The 23,517-nt window shown below is 41.9% G+C and overlaps 1 protein-coding gene across 1 annotated transcript in view; it reads left to right on the top strand.

The window, feature by feature from the left end:
- Positions 1 to 6,434: 6,434 nt before the first annotated feature.
- Positions 6,435 to 23,517, top strand: part of LPGAT1 (lysophosphatidylglycerol acyltransferase 1) — a 66,495-nt gene continuing 49,412 nt past the window's right edge. The window contains exons 1-2 of the mRNA XM_059834991.1: positions 6,435 to 6,464; positions 6,919 to 7,186. Coding sequence (XP_059690974.1) covers positions 6,949 to 7,186 — 238 coding nt within the window. The 5' untranslated portion in view covers positions 6,435 to 6,464; positions 6,919 to 6,948. The remainder of the gene's footprint in view (positions 6,465 to 6,918; positions 7,187 to 23,517) is intronic.

The following is a 23,517-nucleotide window of genomic DNA, read 5'->3' on the forward strand; positions in this document are numbered from 1 at the left end:
CGACATGAATCTACCCAGATTCTTTTGGGAGATCAGGATAGCCTTGACCAAAGCATCATATGGCTTGGACCCTCTCCGTAGCTCATACTTAGAGTCTCTTTAGATTCTTAGTAGTGAAAGTAGTACAGATACTGGTTGTCACACTGCTTTTGTGCTACAAAGGAAATAAATGTGTCCAAAAATAGTTAAAACCAAACCCTTGGCAAAACATAAATGACAGAGTACTTCTAAATTTTAGAACATAAATTCCACCTGAAGAAGTTTATGAACTACCACTTTATATGTGTCCATACCCAGCAAATCTATTTTGACGCTGCCTTGGCCTCAGGAAGCCATTGGAAAACACATGATAAATACGAATTAGCAATCAAATGGGACAAAAATACGTTCCCATAGAGAGCACCCAACTATGTTGGCTGGTTAAATTGAGCAGCAGTAATCCAACAGATGAGCTCAATCTGAAGTGCAGAGCAGGGAGAGTGCAGCACACATGTTCTTGAGATTTCTCACTGTATAAAAATCCATTTTGCTGCAGGACTTACAGGACAGAGTGATGGGACCGTAGCCAGACCCAGCAATTAGATGTGAGTGGTCTTTTCTCTTCCCCAGTAGCACAGTTGATAATATGTACTTATACTGATTTAGCATAGCTGTGTCTTCCATGTCATATGGCCTCCTTGGATATGGCTTGGCTTTCTCTCCCCAGAAGCTGTGTGTTGAATTTTAATTTTTACTTTATATTGGACAGAATTTCAAGCATTGCACTGGAGTGGAATGTGAGGGGATGTTTCCTCCCTGGAGCCAGAGTTTGTTCTTCCGTCCCTGTCTAACTATATAAAATTCCCTGGAGCAAAATTACAAATGCAATAATACCTGGTTGTAAAATGTTTAGTCGGTCTCATTTAGGCTTACAAAAATTTTGGAATGAAATATTAACTCAAAGAACTATGTAGCAGTCCAATTTGTATAATATTTAATGATTCGTGATTAAAAAAAAAAAAAAACAGATTTGGGGTCGAACAACATGACACTGCTACTTCAATGCTATTTTTATTTACTGAGAAGAAATACCTTCTGTTTGTTTAGTCTCTCTTACCCTAGCAATAACTTTTTGGTTTATTTGGTTGTGTGTTTGTTTATATAGACCATTTCTTTAGAACAGGAAATCTTCTTTGCCACCTTCTCCCAGGAAAAAAATGGCCCTAAAACAACTCAAGACCTTAACTTGGCATTCTGCAGTCTTGTTAGAACTAACATTGTCTGAGGTCTGATGTCAACTCAAGCTGGTAGGGGGGGCGGGAATAAAGGCGTGCATTTAGCATGAGCCTGAAATTTTTGGTCACACTTGTGATGTATTTTCTCTGAGGCCTATAATTTTTAATGTGAAAAAACTTAGGCTCTCATTCAAGAGCTTAAAATACTAGAGAAAATGAGCAAGAATTACCACTCTGTATGCTAGAGCCGTAGGCACTGGCAAGGCTGACTTGTCTGCAGCTGGCTGATCTTGGTGAGGGATACTGCATGTGGGATCTGGAGCAGGAGGCAAGGAAAAGGAGCTTGTTAGGGGGCTGAGCCCTGTGTCAGGTCAGTTAAAGCCTTTTTACATAAATACAGGGATGTAACAAGTTTTAAAGTGGAACGAAAGGTCAAATAGTCTGATAACATTTACTTCCTGGAGAAAAATCGGAAAAGGAAAATGGCCTGGGTTTTGCATTTTGTTTGTGATAAATGGATGTCAGCCTTGAAAAGGAACGCATGTATCTAAAAGATTACTGAAAGTAGAGCTTTTAAAAAGCGTGGTCTACTGTTGGACGAGTAAGAGAAAGGACGTAAGAACAGCTTGCCACTGAAGATCAAGGGACTTTAACAAGCATGTTTCCGCCGTTACTCCTGAGGTACAGCTGGTAGAGACGGAGTGACTGATACTGTCCTTTAAATTTAAGAATTTAATTGGGAGAATGGAGGTGATTTAGCCTTTCATACAGAGGACGTGATGGAAACTACTGTTACAGAATATTTTGGAAGGTTTAAGTGTTATTATGAAAATTAATCAAATGTTTAATGTTCTGAAGACAGCAATGCAAAAATCTTCCACGCCAGGGTATTTGACACTCTGTATGCAGCTCAGAATTGGAGGTTAAAATTTAATTATATCCTTTTTTTTAAAGGGCCCATGACTTCCTCCTTTTTGTTAGTTTATTTTTTGCCTTACCACTTCTTTTCCCTTCTTTCTTTATTGCAGCCTATAGAAAACATAGTTGTTAAGTTCTTCCTGGTGCTTCTTTAAACTGTTATTTTTCCAAATCCAATGCTAACTACTTAATTCACTTGAGATGCTTTCTGGATTTATACTCCCCTGAGTATACACCCTATTTCATGTAATGCGTCTTCCAGCAGTCTGTGCTCTGCACATGCTCCTATCTTTGTAGTTCCTCATGGCATTGTCTACTTTCATCTTCTGTGTCATGCTATTTTTTTAATAAAATTGTATAATTTTCCCAAGTAGCAAGTTGCTCTTTCTGAGAGGTTTGAAACAGTAGTTGTTTTGTGCTCTGTAGAATTTATGAGATTTCTCAGGCTATTTTCTTGTCTTTGCTCTCTGTATGACAGGCCTTTATGACTCTTAAAGGCAGTTTTGGTTTTAGTGTCATCAGCACACAAGTGCACTCTCCTAACCCTTTTTTCTCTGACCATCTGTGACTTCAATTTGCTACAAGGAAAGCAAGCAGGGAGAACTGAATCTGGTCAGAACAAATGTGCAGCCTTCTATTTCCCAATCTTTGACCCAAAGAGAGGTTCAAAAGCATTCCAAAACTTGGTGTTTCTAAACTTCAGGAACAAATCTTTTAGTTGGTTTGGTGTTTATGGCTTTGAACCTGGGTTTCATTACAGTTATCCATGCCTCTGTGACTCGTGGACTACTTGAATGTCTGCGATGCATTGCCTCCTCGCAGCTACGCTTGCAGGCAGCTCTAACGCTACGGCAAAGTTGGAATGCAAATACGTGCCATTGAACGGCAGCGTATGAGAATGACAGTGGCTAATCACTTCTTGAAGTGTACCCAGAGAGAAAAAACATTATCTTCTTCAAAAGACTCTCAAGGAGTTTGACTAAAAACCTGACTTGAATCTTGCAGCCAGATACAGGGATCAAATCCAGCCTGTGTGAATTAAGAATCTTCCACACTGTGCAGCTCCCTTGCAGTAACCTATGTGCTGTTCAGGATAACTTTTTAAAGTAACTGAACGTAACAGATGTGTTTGTTTATTACTGTGTAACATCCCCACCTCAGTAATAACGTATTTTTCCTTTTTGTAGGCAGGAATAAGGCTAACCTTCTTTTTCTGTGTTTTTGGCCTGTAGGTTTTTTTGGAGGTGAGTGTGAGACAACTACAATATTTAATTATCTGCTCCAGCAATCCTTGACATCAGTTAATCACCTAATATTGCCAATGCTAGTATCTGTATCTACCAGTTAATAAGCACATTAAAATGTATTTTTACAAAGATCAGTAGTGACATCCCTGTCAGTATTTCTGTGAGGCTGAAAAGACGTAGTTACAGGAGGGTATTAAATAAAAAAAAATGTAAACTTTAGAAAAATGGTTAAAAAGGCCACAAATTGAAAGTTGCTTGTATTGACATTTTGCCTTTTTTTGCATTTATAATAGTAAAATGACAATATACAACAAAAGCTCACGAAGCTCCAATATTATGAGGAATTACTTCCAGAAACCAGAATAAAAAAAAAAAAAAACCAAAAACAAAAAACAAAAAACCAGTTGTGAAACTTCTGTGCTTCAGCCTTAACAGTTATTGACCAAATGAAAAAAATTTCTAGTGCTTGGTTGTTTCCTTCTTTTTGTTTGCAGTAATGGCATGTATATAGACATATGTATGTTCTTCAGAGGGTTCTTCAGAGGCTCAGCCTGGATGACAGACAGCAGGCTTGTCAAGATCCGTAAGGGGTATGTCGTTGTGCACGCTACCTAGGAGTTGGGTTGTCCACGTGAAGGCCAGGACGTAGGGGTGGGTCTCTGCTACTAGCTCATTCAGCAACATGCTAAACCACGGCTTCCTAAGCTTAAGGCAGTCACTCCGACAAAGAATGCTTTGTATGCCTGCTTCCCCATGTGCAATTCCTTTCTGCAATACAAATTGGCTAATTCTAACATAATTTCTGCAGTCCCTCATTTTGATGCATCAGATTTGAGAATATGATTCCAAATTGTACAGATACCAAATTTTGTAAAAATGAATTATAATTCATGTTGTTTATCTTGGAATAATATATAAACATGGCTTCATTTTGCTGTTGGGATGTAAAAATTAAAATGTAACTTTAATTGTGGCCTAAAAATCGTCCTTTTTCTACCTGAGGATTTTGAGCAAAATTTTCCTGAGAATAAGTTCAAGTGTATGCCTGGAGTTGTTTGCATGAGATATAAAAGACAAAAAAACCAAGCCCCCAGTCTTCCTGAAGGTGGTAGCAGTTCAGAACAGCTCAGGCTGACACTGTAATGATTACCAAGTGCAACTGTCAGATTTAACCTAGTAATAAAAATAACATAGACAGAAAACCACCCGGACTTGGAAACACTTACGCAAGACACGTCCTTTTTGTCAAGAAGGCCAGCAGTTTTGTTTTGCTCAAATAGATCATGATGGCATTATTTGGTTGTTTGCATTTTTAAATTCTCAAATGAAATTTATCTGCAATAACAACTTTGTTTTCTTCCTGGAATGGAGGTTGGGATTTAATTTTGTTGATGCTACAGTCATCTCTGAAGCCTCATTGTCTAGGAAAGAGTGGACTAGCTTTACGCATTGCATGGTTTGTATGGGAAAGCGGTATGTTTTTCAGTCGAAGTATTACAATTTGAAAATTTTCTTTTTCAGCACAGAAGACCTTCTAGCATGTCTCCTTCTTAAGGTGTAGATGTTTTTTTCATCCGCTTCTATTCCTTAAGAACCCAAACAGAGTTAAAATCACTTGTGCTTGTAGGTATTGTAAGAGTTGAACTGAGCTGAGGAAGCTGAGCCGGGTCAGTCTGGGGAGGGCTGGCGGAGGCCGGGCCCTGCTCTGCCGGGCCGGTACCGGGGCTGCAGAGAAGGCGGTAGACTTGTGTCTGACAGGCGCAGTGAACTGATGAGAGGCAACAGTCCTGTATTGCCACCAGGGATGGTGCACTTAGAAGGCAAAAATTCCTCACCCTGGAGTGGTTTTTTGGGGTTTGGTGTTTTGGGGGGTTTTTTGGGGTGGGTGGGAGGTTGTCTGGAGGAGACCGTGGCATTTCCCCCCTCGGCCGCTCCTGGGCTGGGGTGAAATGTCACTGTAGATCACAGACCTGTGCAGGGGTGTTCTAGAAGTAGGTGATGGTGTTTGTGGCTGCAGGGGAGGGATGAGAGAGGAGGAAAAAGCTGGAAAAGCTGATGCGTAAGAAGCATGTGAAAGGGACTTGTGACTACACCACTTGTTGTTGCTGTCCGGGCCAGAAGGGTCTTCCTGGTGGTGCTGAGGGGACCTGTGCCAGTGTCCCCTCTTCCACTTTCCCCGTTTGCCCAACTTTAAGGAAAACAGCTGCGCTGGGGGATCACAGCAGTGTGTCGCCAGGAGGGGGGGACGTGGGGCCGGGCCGTGCTGCTCGCGGTCTCGCCCCGCCGGGCTCCGGGACGGGAGCAGAAGCCCCGGGGGGCCGCCGCAGGAGCAGCCCCTACTTCCGCTCCCTCCGCGGAGCGGGGGTACCCCGCGGGCCGGTGCGGGAGGCGCTGCCGGGGGCGGCGGGGCCCGCTCCGCTCCGCTCCGCGCTGCCGAGCGTGTGCCTGTGTGAGGGGCGGGGGGCGGTGCTCGCCGCAGCGCCAGCCCCGCTCCTCGGCAGCGGGCGGTCACGGCGGACACGCAGCCGGCGGGGGCGGGGAGCGCGGCCGCAGCGGCCGGCATGAACCCCCGGCGGCCCGCGCTGCCCGCGGCAGGGATGGAGGCGGCGGTGCCGAGGTAGGGATCCTGTGCGGGCCGGGCCGGGCCGGGCCCCCGCCCCCAACAGGTGCAGGGTCTTCCCCCTGTCCGCGGCACCCGCCTGTCCTTGTGGGGCCGGGGCTCGGCGCGGTCCCGCCCGCGGAGCGGCGTGCTGAGCCAAGCAGGAAGGGAGGGGAAGGGGTGCCAGGCCCGGCGCGGCCCGGCCGCTGGCGCGGGAGAACCGAGGTGAACCCGCGGTCTGCGCCTGCCCGCCCGGCCCGGCGCTCCCGCCTCCCCGCCCGCCGGCCCCCGCGCTCACGCCGCCCGCCCCCCTCTCTCCGCAGGGAGCCGCAGGGCGAGTAGCGCTGTCGCAGCCGGGCCAGACACCTCCGGGTCCATGAGCCGCCGCCAGCCGCCGCCGCCAGCCGGGACTGCCGCCGCCACCACCGGGCCCAGCTCCCCCAGCCCCGCCGCCGCTTCCGCCGCCGCTCCGCCGCCCTGCCGGAGGTGAGTCCCGCGGCCGGGCCCGCCGCCGCCCGCTCCCCTCAGCGCTGCCCGCGGGCCCGGGCTCCTGTCAGTCGCTCCGGGGCGGGGGGAGAGGCCGCCGGCAGCGCCTTAGCGCCCGCGACCTTTTTTGGGGGGGAAGATGGAGGCCGGCTGGGACCGCGCGTGTGTACCCCGAAGGGGAGCTGCGGGCTGGGGGTCCCCCGGAGCCCGCTGAGGAGAGGTGAGGGGAGGCGGCCCCCGCTGCGGCGCCGGCTGGGGGGTCGCGCCGCGCCGCTTCCTTCGTGCCCACCTGGAGCGGGGGTAGTTTTCTTCCCCGGTGCCTGACGGCGGAGGCAGACGCGGGCAGCTGGTGGGAGCGGGCCGGGAGTGGGGCCGGCGGGCGGGCAGCCTCGCCTCGCCTCGCTTCGCCCCGCTCGGAAAGCGCTACCTGTGCCTTGTTTTTCCTCTCCCGTAGGACGGTCCCGCGCCCTCCGCTGTGAAGAGAATGGCCGTGACTCTGGAGCGGGCCCAGCGGGTGGGCTATATCTGTCTGAAAGCACTCCTCAGGTTCGCTTTTATGGTCGCCAATAACCTGGTTGCTATTCCGTCCTACGTCTTGTATTTAATTATGCTGCAGCCTCTCCGAATATTGGATAGTAAAAGCTTCTGGTACATCGAAGGAGTGTTATTTAAGTGGCTTTTAGCTATGGTGGCTTCCTGGGGCTGGTGGGCAGGATATACAGGTAAGAATGTCTTATTAATTTAAAATCTATAAATATAAAGATGTAAATGAATGTTAAAACACAAATGTTTTCGTATGGAGACGTGTAGGGGAATATCTAAATGTAGTGGATATCTAGGATGTTTTTCTTTCAGGTTTCTTGCACAGATGCATTTTATTTCTGGACTGAAGTACCGAGCGTACTGAAACATTTTTTTTTGATTGTAGCTACAAACTTATTTTGTGTCAAGTAAGAGTTTCTCAATGAATATTTTATCTCAGTATAATCAGAAGTACAATTTTTCCTAAGTATCTTGATCACTTTATTTTAGTGTTATGTGAAAAAGGTACATCTCTTCAAAAGAGAGTTGATTTGTACTGTGCATGTAGCTGATAGAGCCAAACTTTTCTTTATTAATTCTGTGCATCTCTAACTCATCTCTACTTAAAACTATCAGGACACAAGGCTTAGAAGTTTGACATGAAGCTCATGTCAGACGAGTAGGTCTTCTATTCCTTGCCACAGCGACTGTGTCTTTGCTGCTGCTGCTTCAGGATGGAGGGAAACAGGGGGAATCTCTTTCATACAAATAGTGATACACAATGTTTCTCGACTGTATGGCTCTTCATTTACTGTTAGCAGAGCTAATTACAGAATCCGTAGGGTTTTTCTACTCTGCATGCTTGCTTTGCAGTTATTATTGAACTTATTTTTGCTTGTTGGTATTCATAGGCTCATGAAGGTGATGGACTGAACTGAAATACTAAGGAAGGCTCTAGTCTTGTCCTCAAATGCACTGATTTTCATCCTGGCTACTGCACTTTGTGCAAGAAAACAGCCGTTAGTTCTTTGTATGTGCTTAGACCTTGGAAGGGGGAGGAAATGAATCTACTGAGCGCAAAATATGAACAGCCCTCCTAAAATGCTTTCCCTCTCTTCTGCCCAGGCTGCATCCGCAGGTCTTGTCCATGTAAACAAGGAAAAAAGGAATGGCAGCACACAGCTCTGGAGTCTGGTCAGACTCCTGATTAGTCAGAAAGTCAGTGTTGACCCAGATGGAGCGCTCTTTTTGTTAGGCTGCAAGAGCTGAAGCCTCTGTGATAATGTGCCTTTTGGTACCCTGTCGTGTGCCTTTCCGAGATGCACAAAGTTTCTGTGGATACTCTAGGTGAGCTTCCAGTTCTTCTTAAGGAGATGGTGGCAGCAGCAAGCTAGATTCTGGTCTGTCGGGCTAGAACTGTCGCAACGTTGCACTGCTTCAAAATTGCCTTGCCTGGTGCAGCTCAAGCTTTTCCAGATACGCTGTTTTAAAAATCTTTTTATATGTTTATATTTGCGATTAAAAGAAGTCCACATAGTATTTGCAGTGGCAGGTGTATTTTTGAAAGTCTGCCTTATGCCTTAAAGCACAAAGGCCTTCCGGAAGGAAGGATTGACTTTCAAGGTGTTGTGTGTATTGTTAATTGGAAAGTTTATGGGCATAATGGTAACGTTAAAGTCATACAGCATATGACCCCGGGGATTTGCTGTGTATATTGAACATGCTAGTTAAAATTCAAGCTACTGTCGCATGACGGTATGGTTGTCAATTTTTGAAAGCAGTTTCCTTGGGATAGTTTTACTGCTGACTGCAGAACTGTGTGGTTTCTTTTGCCTATTGCTTGGAAAGTGGTCTCTTAGCATGATCTGCATATTCTAGAGTCTTCCTGAAGCATCTGTTGATTGGTGTTGCTGATGTATCTTGACAATTTGAAATCCTTTGTTTTACAGTCTTGAAATGTCTTAGTATGTTTGTTTGAAGTGTCATTTGCAAACAGCTACACAGAAGTGTTTTCTGGGATGGTGTATGGGTAAGGAGGCCCTTCTTTTCGCTTTTCACTATAAAGCATGGCTTCTGTTTTGGGGAAGATTTTAAGCAAATGCTTGTACGAAGTCTCAGTTTAAATGTATTTTATTTGAGATGAAGACCTTAATGTGTTTTATACTGAAAGCTACAAAGTATCAAGAATAGCTTATTTCTTTGTCCATTCTTTCTTTACCTTCATCAGTGCTCACCACCACATGCAGAACAAACCTGGGAAGCGTATCTTCTGGCTTCAACATACGTAGACAGAGTAATTTATGCGTCTGTTTCCAGATTGATAGATTTATAAAAGACTGTCACTAGCTCCCCTCTTTTTATAGAGTACAACAAAACTAATTCAGAACTGAAACACTACATTATTAGAGTTGGTGTTTAAGACTTGCAGTGGTGCATCTGAAAGAGGCATTGCTCCAGAATTATGCTGTTTTCAATTCCAAAAACTAAGTCAAAGATAGGCTTCAATATAGTCTATCTTTGCAAAAGTAAATACAAGATAGTAGGTATGTATGGGTTCACTGAGATGATTAAGGATTTTTCTTTTCTTTTGAGTAGAAGAGCAGTTGGTGAGTTGGGGGTTTTTTTGTGGTTTTTTCCTTGATTAAGAGGGTAACTAGCTAAATAAGTTTACTTGTCTTTTAATTGGAGGTAGTGTTCTGCTTCAGTTGTGTTGAAGGTGTGTTTCAGTTTTTTTAATTTATTTATTTTTTCCTGTTCCGAGCTTGGGTCATCTGTTGGGTGAGAAGTAACATAAACCATTTGTAACTAGGGACTTTAAACTCAGCCTGCAGGAGTAGATTCAGGGCGGACTTTTTTTTTCCCCCCTGTAAGTTTGTATGCAATGTGTGGGAGAGAGCTCAACAACAAATGAAGAAAATATGGTGAGTACTAGGTTTTTCTTCCGGGCTTTGTTGCTGTTGCGTAATTGTTGGTATATTTTATTGAATAAAGCTGGAAGGGCTGAGGAAAACTCATGAACTAGGTCTGCCCTTCTCCTCCCCACCCCTGCATAAACCTGTGGTTTTGTGCTAGGATCCTAGAGGATTTGTCACAGAAATTACATTATCTATGTCTATATCAGCAGCTCTAATCTGTGCTTTTCGATAAACATAGGTGTTTCTGTTTGCAGATGCACTTGATGTTATGTAAAGAGGTAGTGTATAATTGGACAAGCAAAATAAAGGAAGGAACAGGGAGAGAAATTGTAAAGGCCACTCTCCTTTCCCTAATCTTTTTCTTCTTAAGATGCAAGTATGAGAGAGAATTTGGGTATAATTGGTTGCCTTTGATTTTTAAAGGGCAGAGTATGATAAATATCTATGTTGTTCTCTTGAACTCTATAGCGTTTCTTATGAAAAGGAAAACTGAATGTCTTTTTATGAAGAACGTTCAGATAGTCTAGCAACGTTATTTTTTTATATGCTTTCAGAAAGGCCTTCTTATAACTCTTCTAAGCCTTTTTCTTTTTTTAAGGCTTTTTGTATAAATGTATTGCTCTCGTAGGAGCTCTTCTGTTAGGACACTCGGAATCTGTATATTAGTGTGATTTGAAAGGCACCTTTAAATAACAATTCTAAATATTTTCCTTCATTTGATGGAAGATGCATTCTAAAAAAAGCAAACTTGAGAGTGCTTGATCCTTTGTTGGCAAGTACCTTTTTCTCCCTATACTGTAATTTGTCATTTAATATACAAGTAAACCAGAAACCACTAAATAGTGCAGTAGATGTAATGCGAGGGAGATGGAGCATATCTGTGGTGGTGAATTTCTGATGACCTCCTGCTCATCTACAAAACTAGTTTTAAAGCAGCCATCTTCTAGATTTGAACTTCTCTGGGCAAGTAACTATTGCAGACTAAAGTTTAATACCCCTGTATCTAACCAAATCGCTAAAAATAGGACTGCTAAAGAAAAGCTTGCTTTGCTTAGATGCGCTTAGACAAACTGTTTTGTTGTTTTCTCCTGCTCCCTAAACGCAAAAGTTAGCATTAGCTTGTGATAGTGTTGTTGCAGTATTGCAATTAGAAGTCTCTGCAACAGCAGAGTAATCAGTTACAACGCAGTCCTGATACTCATGGTACTAATCTTGTGCTTCACTCTGCTCCGCGCAGCTCTGTCCCACTGTAGGGAGCGGTGGTATGTGCCCAGCCTGTACCTCTGGCTGGGGACAGGGAGGAGCTGGCAGAGGGTGAGTGTCCTGTGTCTGCAGCAACTGTCAGTGCTCTTCTGCCTGTCGGAGCACCAGGGGAGAGAAGTGTTGCATGTGGTCAGCAGGGTTGTGTGCATCTTGGGAGGGGTTTTCCTTGAGAGTTGTGCTTGGAGTATTTCGTACTCTGGCAGTAAAGAGTACAACTCAACAAAACCTTCTGTTTTCAGCCTCTTGCCAACACACAGAGACTTGCAGTAATGTTGGACAGGTTGGTGCGCTGTGGGCTGATGAAAGGAAGAGTAATACACCCCTGTTACCACACACAAAAAAGTCTTAGTGGTGTGAGTATGCTTACTGGTATAATGATGCAGTGCTTAATAAGAAGTGAACTGTGGTATTGCCTGTTACTCTTCTGTGTCAGCTGAGAAGGTGACATTTAAAAAGTGTCTGTAAGAATTGGCAGGTTTTGTCAAGTGAGGAGAGTTTCCCTTTCCTCCTCCTTTGTTATTCAGCCAAGTAGAGTAAAATTGAGATTTGGATTTTTAGTTGTGTCCCCCCTCCGCCCCCGTCAAGTGATTTAAAATTTAGTGGCTGATTTGTATTTATGATTAAGTAGTGATCACTCTCTAATTTTTTCAGCAGTCATACTTCTTTTATTCTCTAATTCAAAATCTTTTTGGTTTCCATTTCATCAGTCAACAGCCTCAGCTCCTTTGATCTTCTAAGAATGTGAATATTTTTGTCTTCCAGAACTGTAAAAGTTGCAGGTGGAGTTGCCGTGACAACATTTACTCAGTGCAGACAGCGCGCGCTGTCTGTGCTGCTTCTCATGACAAGTCGGCCCTTCTCCTCGGGCAGGAAGTGCGGCAGAAGCTGGAGAACAGCAGATCAGATAAAGTAAATTTTTTGCCCCAAATAAGGCAGGAGGTGTTATTTCAGGAGACCTAGCTATGCCTCTAACCCTGCCATTGTTTTCTACCATCCTCTCTTTCTACAGTGTGATTTTTAACTGGTGATATTTTGGTTTTGGGACTGGTCACTACTCTGAGGACTGGGCAGGGAAGGGCGTGGGGCAAACAACTCTTGTTTTTGAGATCAGGCGGGGTTTGAAATGGAGAAACAAAATTGTTCTTGTTTTGTGTTTTCTTTGAATGTGCAAAAATACCTTATTGTGACTCAGTAGATTTGGATAGCAACATACCACATAGAAACTTTTAGTTTATGCTATGGTTAGGTGTTGAGTTTCTAGGTAATCCCTGGCTTGAATGCGGCTTTCTCTGATGTGTATGATTTATGTGTAGGTTACGCTGAGATCAAGCAGGGATCTTTGAATTTATTTTGCTGTTTGTAAGAGGAAGTTTGTGTGTAACTTGTGAGCTGTCTTGGTAAGAAAAGGTCAGAGTTGAATGAATTGGGGATGTTGGAGCTGTTTCTACCGTGGCCTCGGAGCAAAGGCTCATTGTGCCTTTGCGTAAGAGGTGGTAAGGAGTACAGTGAACTTACGGTCAACTTCTTTGTACCAATGATGTGTCTGTTTGTAAAGAGTGCTACACAATGACCCTTGTCCTATTTTAGTAACACGTAAAATCACACCAGGAAATTCCCATCTCTCCTTTTTGGAACATGAGTTACAGGCTTTACTATACTTCTTTGTAGTTCGTCTAGTGTCAGCAACGTGTCAAAAGCAGTAAAGCTTATCTTTCATTTTCCTATTGTATCATTTAACTATAAAGGATCATTCTAAAAGATTAGGTATTGAAATGCTCTCTGAATTTTATCTTTAGAAAGTTACTGCCTTCTGGCACAAAACTTAGAGTAAAAGCACGCACTGTTGTTTTTTTGCTAGTGATATTTTTGTTGTTTGTTGCTATTTACGTCCCTTTTTTTTTTTTGTAGAGTGGGTTAGTGTCTGCTCCTGTTTCACCTACTTTGCAATAGTTTTTGTATTATCCAAGCATACCAAATCTGTCACATCTGCCTAAGGGTAGTAAATATGAAATTATTGAGGAATACCTATACAGAAAGGTGTGATTATTTACTTTTAAGACCAGGAATGGCTGTGGGATGCTTCTTCACTAACTTATGTGCTAACAGCCAAAGGAAGACAAAGTTTTAGGAATTCTGGGTTCTATTCCTGCGTATGGCTGAGTTTGCTATTTTTAGGATGTGTTTTCATCCCTCCTGGTCCTTCTGGGCCTTTGTTTTTAGCATATCTATTCACGCTAGTCATCTTCTCCCTTCGTTGCTGGTTGAGTGCCTGAAAGGATATGACTAAGAATACCTGAGAGATGTGTCTCTGTTCTCTGTATCTTTTCTTGTTCTTTTTCTTGATGGAACCATGTGAAATAATTGCAGGAAAGCTTTTGTCCAGCTCTGATTTGGAGAAGCAAAATCTCAGGGAGGTAAATTCTTTGTCCGCAAATTCTTTGCAGAGCGTATGAAGGAGGAGTTTTTTTCCACTTTGACAGTGTGATTGCGTCTGTATTGGAACATGTCAGAGATGATGCCTTTATGTGAGACATGCATTTCTCATTCTCGTTTAATGTAACTGTTCTAAAGCATAGAAATTTTAGAGCTTTTCAAGAAAACTGGAGAAAAAAATTGGATGTTTAATGTGGGTAAAACCTATTTTCTCTGTCACTTTGTTCTGGGAAATTACTTTTTTAGAATGAAACTCAAACAGATGAACAGAATATATCACTTTCCCTTTCTCTGTTGGGTGTGTGTGAAGGACAGAGAAGTCTTGCCAGAGGTTAGTTTGGCAAAGTTTTAAGTCGCTGAAAACAGGATCTTAAAAATGGAAGAGTTGTGCAACCTTAATTAGACAGGGTAGCTAGTAAATCCTTTATGGAATATAAGCTTAGTGGTGTAACTTTCCAGTGTGAACTGAGCCAAAGTACAGCTCCAAGATATGTAATCTGCTCGCGTTTATTACAGTGGAATATAAACTCTAATACTTAAGATGACATGTCAAATGCGTGATTGTGTAGGCATGTAATTGCACTGCTATTGCAGTCACCACAGTTGAGATAATAGTTCAGCCATTTGTATATGCAGTTACTGAAATAAATAAGGCTAATATGTTTGCATTCCTAAAAATGTTCTGTGACACCAGTAAGGAATTCTGCATATAAGGCTGTATTTTATTTTATTTTTTTTCCTCTCCTCCAACAAGCATTTCAAGCAAGGAGTGCCACTGAAGAAAGCCAGTTCCAGCCTTTCAGAGTTATCCTACCACCGCTGCTTCAGTTTTATTGGCCAAATATTTTAATGATTGTGTGGTGATCTGGATCATGGCCCTGATCCACACTAAAACTACTCACCCCCTTTTTTTTGCTGGGTGACTTACAAAACACAGTCCCTAACCCAGTTCATTTTGCGGGTGTGGCAAAAGAAGAGCGTGGGTACAAATAGCAACGGGAAAGAGGAAGGAACTGCATCTTCTGGTGACAGTACCAGCTTTAATGTATTTATTGAACTACTGCCTATGGGCCCAATTCAAGAGAGCAGTCCTGTGCAGGATAGGGCCTCTAGTGTGTGAATAAAACGTCACCGAAGTAGGCTTCTTCACCTTTTCTTACTATTTTGTTAACTGGTTAGTGTTGTTTAGACTGGAAAAGTGCCTTCTGCAAAGTTCCTTTAGAGAAGAAAACTAAGCATAAGGTGAGAACAATGGGTTATCATAAACTGAAAACTGGTTGATAAAGGAATAAAAAGGCCAGTGTTCATTTTGATGAAAGCTTAGCAGTGGGGTTCCTCTGAAGTTTTGTATGTGTACTGTTTGAGTTTGTCAGCTACAGAGACAATTGTAAAGAACTTCAAAAGTACTTAAGCTGTATGAATAGCCAACAAAATGCAGAAGTTGTTCAGAGTTGGACAGTCCAAAGTAATAAACGTTGAAGTAAAGTAGCAGTTTAGGAAAGAGATTAGTATCATGCTGGAGAGCTTAGGGAAAGTTTTGGCTCAGTGCACAACTGTACATTCTGTTACAAAGTATGTAAAGAACAAGATGGAGGATAATACTAAAAATACCAGTGATTCAACTTCACACTTTGTTGGTTTTGTCTCCATTGTTTTAAAGCTATTGAAGAGTTAAGAAGGGGCTCTAAGAGGGTCGACAGCTTCATTAGTACAAGCTGAAATCAAATCAGAACAATTTCATTCACAGCTGAACTTGAATCAGAACTGAATTGGACAACTCAGTGATTCTGTTTCCTGGGCAGAATAGAGTAGAAAAGATGCAATCTCCCTGCCTCTGTGTAAAGAAGAAAGGGACTTTTAGTGTCATTGGAAGGTAGAAAATTAAAAGTCTTTAAGATTTAATAAGACAGCAGTGCCTGGGGTTTTTGTTTGTTTTTTCTTAAATACTTTCATTATGTCTTTTCACAAATACTGACTTTGCAGGGTAGTGTCAATGGTGTTACTTCTTTTAAGTCGTACCACATAACCTGAAAACTTCTTGTTTAAATGTTATAGTTCTAAAAGGTGAGGAATTGTCCCTATTTAAGGAGTCTAATAGTTTAAACCAGCTTAGAGATTCACTTCAGTTTTGTAATTTAAGTAAAGGGGGAGAGGAAGGATTAATAGCTTTATTACTGCTTCTCACTTACATAGAACTAAAAATAGAAATGGTGTTCTAAGAGCAAGGGACAGCATTGGTGCTGTTTAGGAGAACATGGGTTCTGGAAAGTTGATTAATTAGGACAATGGCATGGGTGCTTGTGGATGTAGCTTTTTGGTGCTAAAAAAAGAGTATTTTGTCTGAGATTTTTAAATTTAGTTTCATTTGTTTTCTAGCATCCCAAAGTTACAAGCATGTGCAGTTTCTGTGAAAGTCTGTAGTGTGTGTGTTTGTTTGCCAAAACTGGGGAAAAAAAACCCCATTAATATTAAGAATATGTGGTTTTGGTTAATTTAAGCATCAGTTATGTTTGAGTGTGGTGTTTAGGGTGGGCCATGGAACAGTATTTTAGTGTAATTTGGTGACTTGGTGTTTTATTATCTATGTAGATAAATGTGACAGTGTTTTAAGCATTGTTTCCTGATGGGACTAAGCTACTTGTTAAACAGCTATTCTTTCTGTCACCCCTCCCACACTTCTGATTTGCCTCCTTGCAAATCTGTCTGTGATTGACCAGATGGTTCAGATTTCAGACATAATGGTGTTCTCACGAGTTTTGTGAAAATTGGCGGGTGAGCGGAGGAGAGAGAGGCCCAAGTTAGTGCCTCAGCTGAGGGTATCACAGGCAGATTTGGCCATCGTATGTCTTGTTTGACATCTGCTGCACGTCCAACCAGTGCATCAATGGTTTTGGGTTTGCCGCAGTGCCGACGTGTCCAGACCGTTAAGGATAAGGAGGTTAAACAACAAGTTTTTGGGAAACCAGGCTTTATTACTTCTGCTGCTTCTGGAGCAACATGTTAATCTGGCAGTGGCAAATGGTGTATGAAGCAGCATCCTTTCCTTAGATGATGTTTAGTCCACCTTGGGTATCATAGCCTTCTAGATCCAAAAGGCATATGCAAATAACTGTTTAGTCTTAATATTAGGAAAAAGAATAAGGTGGTAAAAGAACTTAAAGCATTGTGTTTTTACGACTTTCTAACTCTGTATATAAAACAGGAGTTGGCGTAGCCTCCTAAAAGGAGGACTGGAAGGGCATCAACCTGACTGAAACTCTCAAGAAAGAGCAGTGATGCTCAGATTACTGTAGGCAGGGCAGAGCCAAAGAAAAAGTCAGTTATGAATCTGACCCAGGGACATGTGAAGACTTGAGGTGTGAGGTGTATTTGGGGATACCTGGGAGAGAGCAACGGTGCGGGTGGTAAGCAGCATGAGAGTCTGTCAAGAAGGGTTCTGTACCAACATGTAGCATGCATGAAGGCATTACATTAGAAATGTGGCCTCTTTGAGTCTTGTACCTGAACCTGTTCTGTTTTGATATGGATAAATATATATAGATGGCCTGGCAAAACTCCAACTCTGGTAACTGCCAGTTTCCTTTCCAAATGCATTCTTCTTTCATATCCATTCTTATTTCCTGTGCTGGTTTCGGGCATAAAATTCAGTTGTTGTTGCTCCTAGCAACAGCTTTACTTGGAAATAAATATAACCGTAGCCTGTTTATACACTAAGACAACATGAAGGACCTATGAAGTTCAGTTTACATTTGTAAAAATGCTTTCAGATGCAGGTACGGTTAATATAAATGTCTGTTAAGCCTCTTGCATGTAGTGGATTACATGAAAACAAACAGATGACTACTTTTTTGTATTTAAAACTCTTCTATTTGTATCATCAAACCTAATACTTCGGTTTTCTAACCTGGTAACATAGGAAGGGAATGTGAAAACAGCAAGACCTTTGCCCAGGTAATTAAATTGTGTTGCATGTGTTTAAAGATAATTTGATGCCTACCTTGGGCTTCTGGAGTTTGACGAGATTTTTAGCAGGCTGGAGAAGCACTTTTGTCCCTCATCTATTTCAGAGGGAGAAAATACTGAAACATGCCTTTTTTTTTTTTCCCTCCTTTTTTTTCCCCTTCCCTTTATTGCGTTTGGACTTGATGATCTTGCAGGTCTTTTCCAACCTTAATGATTCTGTGTGTGTGTGCTTATATTCCTCGTATGTTTTAACAGCCTACTAAAATTTAAAAGCTAAAATGCAGAGCTGAGTTCGTGTAACCACGAGTGGAGTCGCTGCGCGTCACTGTAGGAAGGCTAAGGGTTATTTGGGTGACTGCTGTGGTGAAGAAAGAACCATAGCAGGTGGTCTGCTCCTTCCTTTTCCAGTCCCATTACCACCATTTCCTGATACTTTGCAAAAACAATGTGGTAAATCTGAGTGTCTGGCCACTTGCTGAGTTTGCTTTGAGGCAGGGTTTCTTTGAGCAAAGTATGGAGGGTTTAGTTGGATAGGTAGAACTCGATGTTTGAAGTGTATTGACCAAAGCTCTTACTCTGTGGGAGTGTTAGACTTTTGTAGCCTGAATAAATTTATTTTTGCCTACGTTTCTTTTTGTCTGAGGAAAGAGTAATTTGTAACACTTTCAGCAAGTGCTTCATGAGTAAGCCAAGGTACTTACAGCCACAGATCCTGACACGTTCCATGTAAAGTCCTTACAGTGCCTATTGCTACCCACAGACTTAGGAGTATTCAGATTAATCATTTAATTGTAAAGTGGAATTTTGAGATTCATAATATCTTCTTGCATTTGTGGCACACTTGCTGTATTTGAAATGAAGTCCATTTCCACAGTCTCTTTCACAGCTCTGTTGTTCAGCCCCTTTACGGGTGTTCTCCAGAGAAGATGCTCTGCAGTGAAGTACTGTTTTTAATTGAAGTACTCTGAAATCTGTTCTTTTTTTTTTTTTGTTCCCTCAGCATTTGTCTGCTGTCATTTTTACCATTTGTTCCCAATGTACAGAAAAACTTTTTGATCTGAGATACGGAATTTTTTTTTAATTTGAGGAGGGAGAAGAGAGAGAGGAAGAGAAGCCGCAAGTTACTGTCATTGCAGCAGCATATTTCAGAATTGGGACCTGGGTATTTCATTGAAAGGTGTATTGAATCTGTGCGCTGAGGGTGAAGGGGTAGGTATTGGAGCCAGCCATTAAGAATGTTTGAATAAATTTGTTTGTATCGAGTCCAGCCATTTTATGTCAGTAAAAAGTACTCCCAGTAAGACTGTTGGCCACAAATCCAAGGTATTTTTTGCAGTTGTCAGCTGGTGTAAGAGGATTATTTGTTTTGTACTAGTAACAGATGCCAGAGAGCTAAACTTTTTTTTTTTTTAAATTAGGAACAGTAAACTTTCGGCTGCTGCTTTGAGGTACATCAGCTAGAATAATCTAATGAGAGAGGCTGTTTGTTCCTGCTAATTACTTCATTTGTGATAGCCTGAGAAAAGGCATAGCTTCTGATTTTATGATGATGGACTTCCGCTTACTGGCAACCTGAAACGTGGCTGCACACTTAATTCTTAAGAGTTGCTGAACTGGTATAGGATAACCTGGGGTAAATTTAAATATGGTAAGATGCTTTGTTGGCTTGAACAATTTGCTGCGTCATACCAGCAGAGGTACTAGCGTAAGTTCCCGGCTAGAATTATTGTCATACACTTTCCAGCATGCTTTTCAAACTTACTGTGACCTCTTGTTTTAATAATAGGACTTGCATAAACAGCAACGTAAAACTGAATATAGGAATTTGCTGTTATGTTAATCTGCATCATTAGTTTCTTATTGTTCTATGATTAAATTATTTTTATTAAATTTGTAGTAACTGAACATCATTTTCCTCCTGGCCTTTATAAAATCCATTATTTTAAAAAAATGAACATAGTATCTAAAAAGTCCAAGGGGAGATGTTTTAACAGTTCTTGTTCATGTTATGACTTTTTTGTCATAAAGGCTATTGTTTGTAGCATGGGTGAGAAGTTTAATAAAGTCCTTGAAACCTAACAGTGCAAACATTTAAGGCTTCTTTTAAAAGGTTTGTCCTTCTGCTTCCTTGCATCTGTATCCAGTTATTTTCTGATTATTTGCATGCCTTTCGTTATTAAGTTTTCCCCTCCACACTGCAACTTGAAAACATCGAATGACTTGGTTCTGTTTTGTGGTACACAGCAACGCTAACCCACTGGAACTGGAGAATGGTGCAGAGATGTATGGGGGGAGGAGAGAATAATGCTGCAGCTGTTTGATTAGTAGCCAGTATTATTGCTTGAGGATATTGATTTTTAGATTGTGCTACTTCTGCAATCTCAAAATACACTGTTTGATTATGTATTTCTGTTTTTATGATCATTCAGGCGCTTGGTAGATTTGTTCTTTCTGTCCAGAGTTGACTGAGTTGAAGAGGTTTCAATGGTCAATGTCCTTCAGGTGGAGAGAAGCTCCTCAGTTCTGAGCTCACTATGAGGAGATGGTAAATGAATGCACAGAATGGCCTTTTGCCGTTCCTGTGTAGGCCACTGAACAGAGATAATGTAAAAGTAAAGGGTTTTCCAAATACATCCGGCACTACTTTTATGTGGTGATTATTTGTATTGTATCATGAGCTGGGCTGAAAAAGTCCGCTGTGTAACGGGACAGCATCAACAGCATTTTCTGGTAACTTAAGCAAGACTGGAAGAATATGAAGACGTAACTGGAGGGTAACTGAACTTGATTTAGATAAGCAGAAGGTCATGGCCAGAGCTGGGATATAGGGGTGGTCTTACCACATTCAGAATCTTGGATTCCAGTAATAGCATTGTTGGTTTTCTTGACTTGAACCTTTAGCCAGTGATTACAGTCATGCAGTTTGCTTCCATTAGGAGGAAAAATTGATTAAGATCTGGTATTTTTTTGAATCAATATGGCTTATTTAAAGGATACATGCAAAATGATGTTTTTCGGAGCCCAGCTGGATTTGAATGCTGGGAAAACCAGTTTCCTTGCTCAGTAGTGTAATTACTTTTTTTTTTAACCCAGCACATCTTCAGAAAAGCATCGTCTTAGTTCTTATATGTAGTCACTCTGGCAGCTTTTCTTGATAGGTACGCTTTTGGCTGTAACCCTTGCCTGTGCCCAGTCCTGGTGGTACAGTTCTAGAGCTAAGTAGTTGAATGCTTGGGGGCTGATCAAACCTTTTCACCATGCTATTTAATTAGGCTTGGTATGTAGGGAGAGATGAATGCAAACTCTCACTTGGAGTTTTAGGCACGTTCCACATCTTGTTTAAAGGAAAAGTAGTGTTTGCTCACTTCCAGCCCTGTTACAGTTTTCTGGGTCCTGTATTTGATAAACCTCAAGGCACTTCAGAGAATTGCATGGGTACTAGAAAACCCTTGATGAGTTATCTCTCTAGCTACAATGTAAGTGCACTAGAATAATGTGCTTTATGATCTTCCTGTAAGAAATTTCTCTCCTTCTTTGTGTGATCCAGTGCCAATTTTCTGCATTCTGCATGTCTTTTACTTGAAAGAGCCTCTTGTATAGTGCTCTGAAAAGTTTATGGTCCCAAAATACACAGTAACTTAAAACTTGCAGTTAAAAATGGAAATGAGGCTTCCAACTCATGTCTTTTCATTGCTAGCTAGCCTCTCCAGTCCCTTATGCAGTAGGTAGTAACTAAATTCTCTTGAGTTCTTCCGCTATCCCCAGAAAGACTTGATATTCCATGGCCTTGGGATATTTGTTGTAAGATTGCTGAATATATCATGTTTTTTCTGCAGCTGTGTTTTTTGGGAAAAAAAATCTGAAAAGCTTCTAGATGCTCTGGTTTCCTTGAAATTATATAGGAAGCTTGCAATCTACAAATCTTACAAGGAGAGGAAATGGCCATCTCTTCTTGGGCAGGTTCATTGCTATATGCCACCAGTCACTTGCTCTTTAAAGCCATACTTTCAGCTGGCCTGACTTGGAAGTCTTGATTAAGTAGGAGCAGAATCTTCTGTATGGCTAGAACTGTGGCTTTCCAAATACCTCACTTTTTTTCTTTATTTTTTTCCCCTCCAGAAAAGAGCCAAACAGCAATTTTTGCAGAACTTTGTTGCTCTCTTAAGTAACAGTGAAAATCTTGTGCAGTCTTTATCAGGAGTTCATTTTGGGCAGTTCAACAGTTATCACGGAATATACTTAAAGTTTTTGTAAGAAGTTCCTTCAAGTCTTATGTATCGTTGTCCAGAAGCAGTAAGGACTCAAATCTGTCCACTTGGAAAGCAAAAGCGAAAAATCTAGTGTGGGTTACATCCACGTATTTACCTATTTATGATAATAGATGATTCTTATCTTTATAGCCATCAGGCTCTGCTCATGTCTTACTTTCTTATTGAAACAGAATTACAGATTTTCCCCAATTATATATTTGAAGGCTTGCTTCTGTCTCGTGGGCGCATTTTTTTTCAGCAGAGTCTTTGTCCAATTTCCCCAGTATTCATATTATTCTGGGCTACACAGTGCAGACTCTTATTTCTGTCATATAAAGAAGAAAGTTTGATTGCTAATAGAAAGTCCCATGGTGTTCCAGTGTGCAGCTCTGCATAAGCGGCCCAACAGTTGAATGGAAACTAGGAGTGCTGTGGTCCTGTATGGTGGCTTGTTGATTATTAGTTTGTTTTAGCCAGCTTGCACTAGGCCAACTAGTTTGCATCAAGATTCTCAGAGTTAACAGCTGAGGCTGCAAAGCAGGTTTCAACCATTTCCCCTGTTTTGAAAGAGGTAGTACCCTCTCTGGAGGAAACAGGACTGCCATTTCACAAGTAATTTGCTTTGCATGGACGACTACCCTAATGGGATTTTTCACACAGTTGGTTTGGATCTACTGTTTTCTGGTTTTGATTACACAATCTGAAAAAATATCCCTTTACTTAGGGCTGTGAACCTGGGTATATTTGCTGGGCATTGTCTCCCCTGGAACCTGACTGGGAAGATCTGTTTTTGTCCTGTATCTATTAGTTTTTAAGGCTGTATGATATGGTAGCTGTACTTTTTGAGTCACCTTAACAGTTTAGCGAGGTGAAGTACCTTACGAATGATTATTTGGCATCACAGGGAATTTCACATCTGGAAAGCCAAGCAACAGGATCAAATTAGTAATGCATACCATTGCCAGTGACTCAAAAGGAAACTGTAGTAATAGTGTTGTAGTTTGCAATACTGCCCCTGGGTAGATTCTGCTGCCTAGACAGTTGACTCTGCAAACAGACAGCTCAGGTTATTGTTACGATGTAGTACTTTAATTGTGACAGAGGGTGTGCTTTCAGAGTGCTCTCTTAGGGAGAAAATATTTTCTTTAATTTGCTTTCCCCAAACAAATCCAAAGCCCAGTAAAAATCAAACAGCTATCACCCTGTCCCTGCCTAAATAGTGGTTCTGTAGTGTCTGTGCCAGATGGCTACAAAATTTTTATAACAAGGATGTTTATCTTTCTCTTTTGTACTTAAGCTTACAGGGAAAAGGAGAAGAGTGGGGGCTTGCACATTTTTAACGTGTTCTAAAGTTCTTTAAAGGAACAAAACTCTATGCTTTGCTATGCTCTGAAGACCACAACATGCCTAACGAGTTTGTTTGTTTGTTTTGAAAAGAAGTTCATAGCAATTTCAAAGGTAACTTAGGTGACTCATGCTGGTTATGCTTTGCACATTGGGCCAACCGGACTTGCCCAGCAGGTCTTCCGGCGTAGCAGACCACAGTTCCATACGGATTCATTCTGGTCCAGCTGGTGCTTGCTGCCCCATCATCCCATCTTCTTCTGATAGCTCTGATTGTGCTGTCTTGCCCCTTGTTTGTTTTCTTTCCATCAGCACAGATGCTCACATGATGTTGCAGCAGCTGTCTTTTGCTTCTCAATTATT

Source organism: Gavia stellata, chromosome 2, assembly GCF_030936135.1.
Source record: "Gavia stellata isolate bGavSte3 chromosome 2, bGavSte3.hap2, whole genome shotgun sequence".
NCBI lineage: Eukaryota > Metazoa > Chordata > Aves > Gaviiformes > Gaviidae > Gavia > Gavia stellata.